At 55.7% G+C, this 2136-nt stretch overlaps 1 protein-coding gene across 1 annotated transcript; it reads left to right on the forward strand.

The window, feature by feature from the left end:
• The first annotated feature begins 292 nt into the window (after positions 1 to 292).
• Positions 293 to 1389, forward strand: LOC125534301 (auxin-responsive protein SAUR22-like). The gene has a single exon (XM_048697560.2). The coding sequence runs from the start codon at positions 390 to 392 to the stop codon at positions 786 to 788; it is 399 nt and encodes a 132-aa protein (XP_048553517.1). The 5' UTR covers positions 293 to 389; the 3' UTR covers positions 789 to 1389.
• The last annotated feature ends 747 nt before the right edge of the window (positions 1390 to 2136 follow it).

The following is a 2136-nucleotide window of genomic DNA, read 5'->3' on the forward strand; positions in this document are numbered from 1 at the left end:
ACTTGTGGTACATGTTATACACACGCACAAAATAAAAAAATAGACATAGGAGTACCTAACAAATGAACCAAAAGGACAATGATCTCCACGAGGTGGAAATGTTACCTGGCACAGCATTACTTAGCACATGTTCTTGGTTTAGATGCTAATCTTTTGCACATGCGATAAACCAAACATAGGAAGAAATTTGCATCATCACAAAGAAAATAAACATGAAGCCGAGGAATAATGTCACGTCGGCCAACTGGACGAAGCCAGCACCACCAACCGCCTACAAAAACTCCACGCCGCGCTCCCCTCGGAAAGCAGAGCATCCCCACGCCGACTCCGTCCGTCCGCGCCATCGTCCCGCCAAAAGCAGAGCATCCTAAGCCGGCGAGAAGGGAGCGATGGCCAAATGCGGCAAGATACGGAGCATCGTCCGCCTCCAGCAGACGCTGCAGCGGTGGCGGTCCCGGGCCGCGGCGGCGCCGGTGCCGTCGGGGCACGTGGCGGTGTGCGTGGGCGGCGAGTCGCGGCGGTTCTTGGTGCGCGCGGCGCACCTCAACCACCCCGTGTTCCGGGAGCTGCTCCGGCAGTCGGAGGAGGAGTACGGCTTCCCGTCCACCCCCGGCCCCGTCGCGCTCCCCTGCTGCGACGAGGACCGCTTCCTCGACGTCCTCCGCCGCGTGTCCTCCGAGGGCCGCCTCCTCCGCCCGTTCTGCTGCCGCGTGCCGGTCGTCACCAGCCGCGACGTCGCCGCGCGGCCGTTGCTGCAGGGCATGACGGTGGAGAAGGTCGTGTGGTGATCAATATATGGAAGCTGCGCGCCTAGGCCATTCACTATGCTCCGTGTGCATGCAAGCTAGCACCGGCGGTTTGGTTCCGCCGGCGGCAACTGTTCCGTTGGACGCCGACAAGGTTTAAGCATCTCGTGCGCCTGCCGGAGCCGAGAAGACGAGCTGACCGAGCAGCCGTGAATGACGCGCACGGCAAGCGACGACACGTGGGCCGACAGAAGGGCGCGCTCCCGTGCCCGGCGTGATGGCGGGGCGCCCCAACCGTAGTTCGTCGAGGGCGCCCCGCGTGCGCATCTGAGGCCGCCGGGGGGCGTGCGGCTAGCAACTACTAGCTCTGTAATTCTTGACCTTGGCTGAAGGTAGAAGATCTGTTCCTTTTTACTAATAATTGCTTGAAGAGCGTGATGACTTGGAGAGGATTAAATTCACTTCAATCCCTGCCAAACCCCCTTCAAATCCCTCACCACCGAACACAGCCTGATTGTGTAGAGTCCTCTTTCTGAAAACTTTTGTGATTGCCGTAACTGGTTGCATCCTTGCCAGGAATAAATTAAAAATAGAAATTATCCCGTAAAAGAAATATTCAAAATAGAAATTGTTCCTTGCTGCACATTCACTGTGTCGTTGTTTCTCATGTGTTCATGATGTTAATGAGGCCAAATAAAGTGTCTTAGAGCATCTTCAATAGATGATGTAGATGCAAAAATAACTAACTTTTGCATTTCGGAGGCTCAAAACCCCTTCTCCAACAGATGATGTAAATGCAATATATATATATATATATATATATATATATATATATATATATATATGCATCTCCGCCTTTCGGAGATGTAAAATACAACACATCGCGGTGTAAATATACATCTCCACCTACATGAGATGTAAAACTGGCGACCGCACGCCAACCGCTCAACCGCTTTCAGTTTTGTTCCGTCCGCCCGCCAGACGGTTGCTCGCCTCTACTGCCGGCGATTTCTCACCAGAAACATTGCTGCCGCCACTCGTTCGTCCATCCCCGACCCTGCCGTCGGTCGTGCCGTCGTAGCCGCCGATTTGAGACTGTCCCGTCGCACCTCCGCCGCCGCTCCACTCGCCCAACGCACCACGCCGCCATCGCCCCGCTACCAGATCCTACCACTCCACCCCCTTGCCACCAGTTCCCCCGCTGCTTCGTCGCCGCCCGCCTCCGAATCAGCCGAATTAGCTAATTTACCGTCGTCGAATTGCCGCCTCGCTACCGCATTATTTGAGCTCCCCCTGCCACCCTACCACCGCAGGATTCGAGTCACACACCTGCCGCCACGCCGTCGCCATTTTTCCACCTCCATACTCGACCTTCTCGCATCACACGACC

Source organism: Triticum urartu, chromosome 2A (assembly GCF_056163025.1).
Source record: "Triticum urartu cultivar PI428250 chromosome 2A, HENAU_Tu73, whole genome shotgun sequence".
NCBI lineage: Eukaryota > Viridiplantae > Streptophyta > Magnoliopsida > Poales > Poaceae > Triticum > Triticum urartu.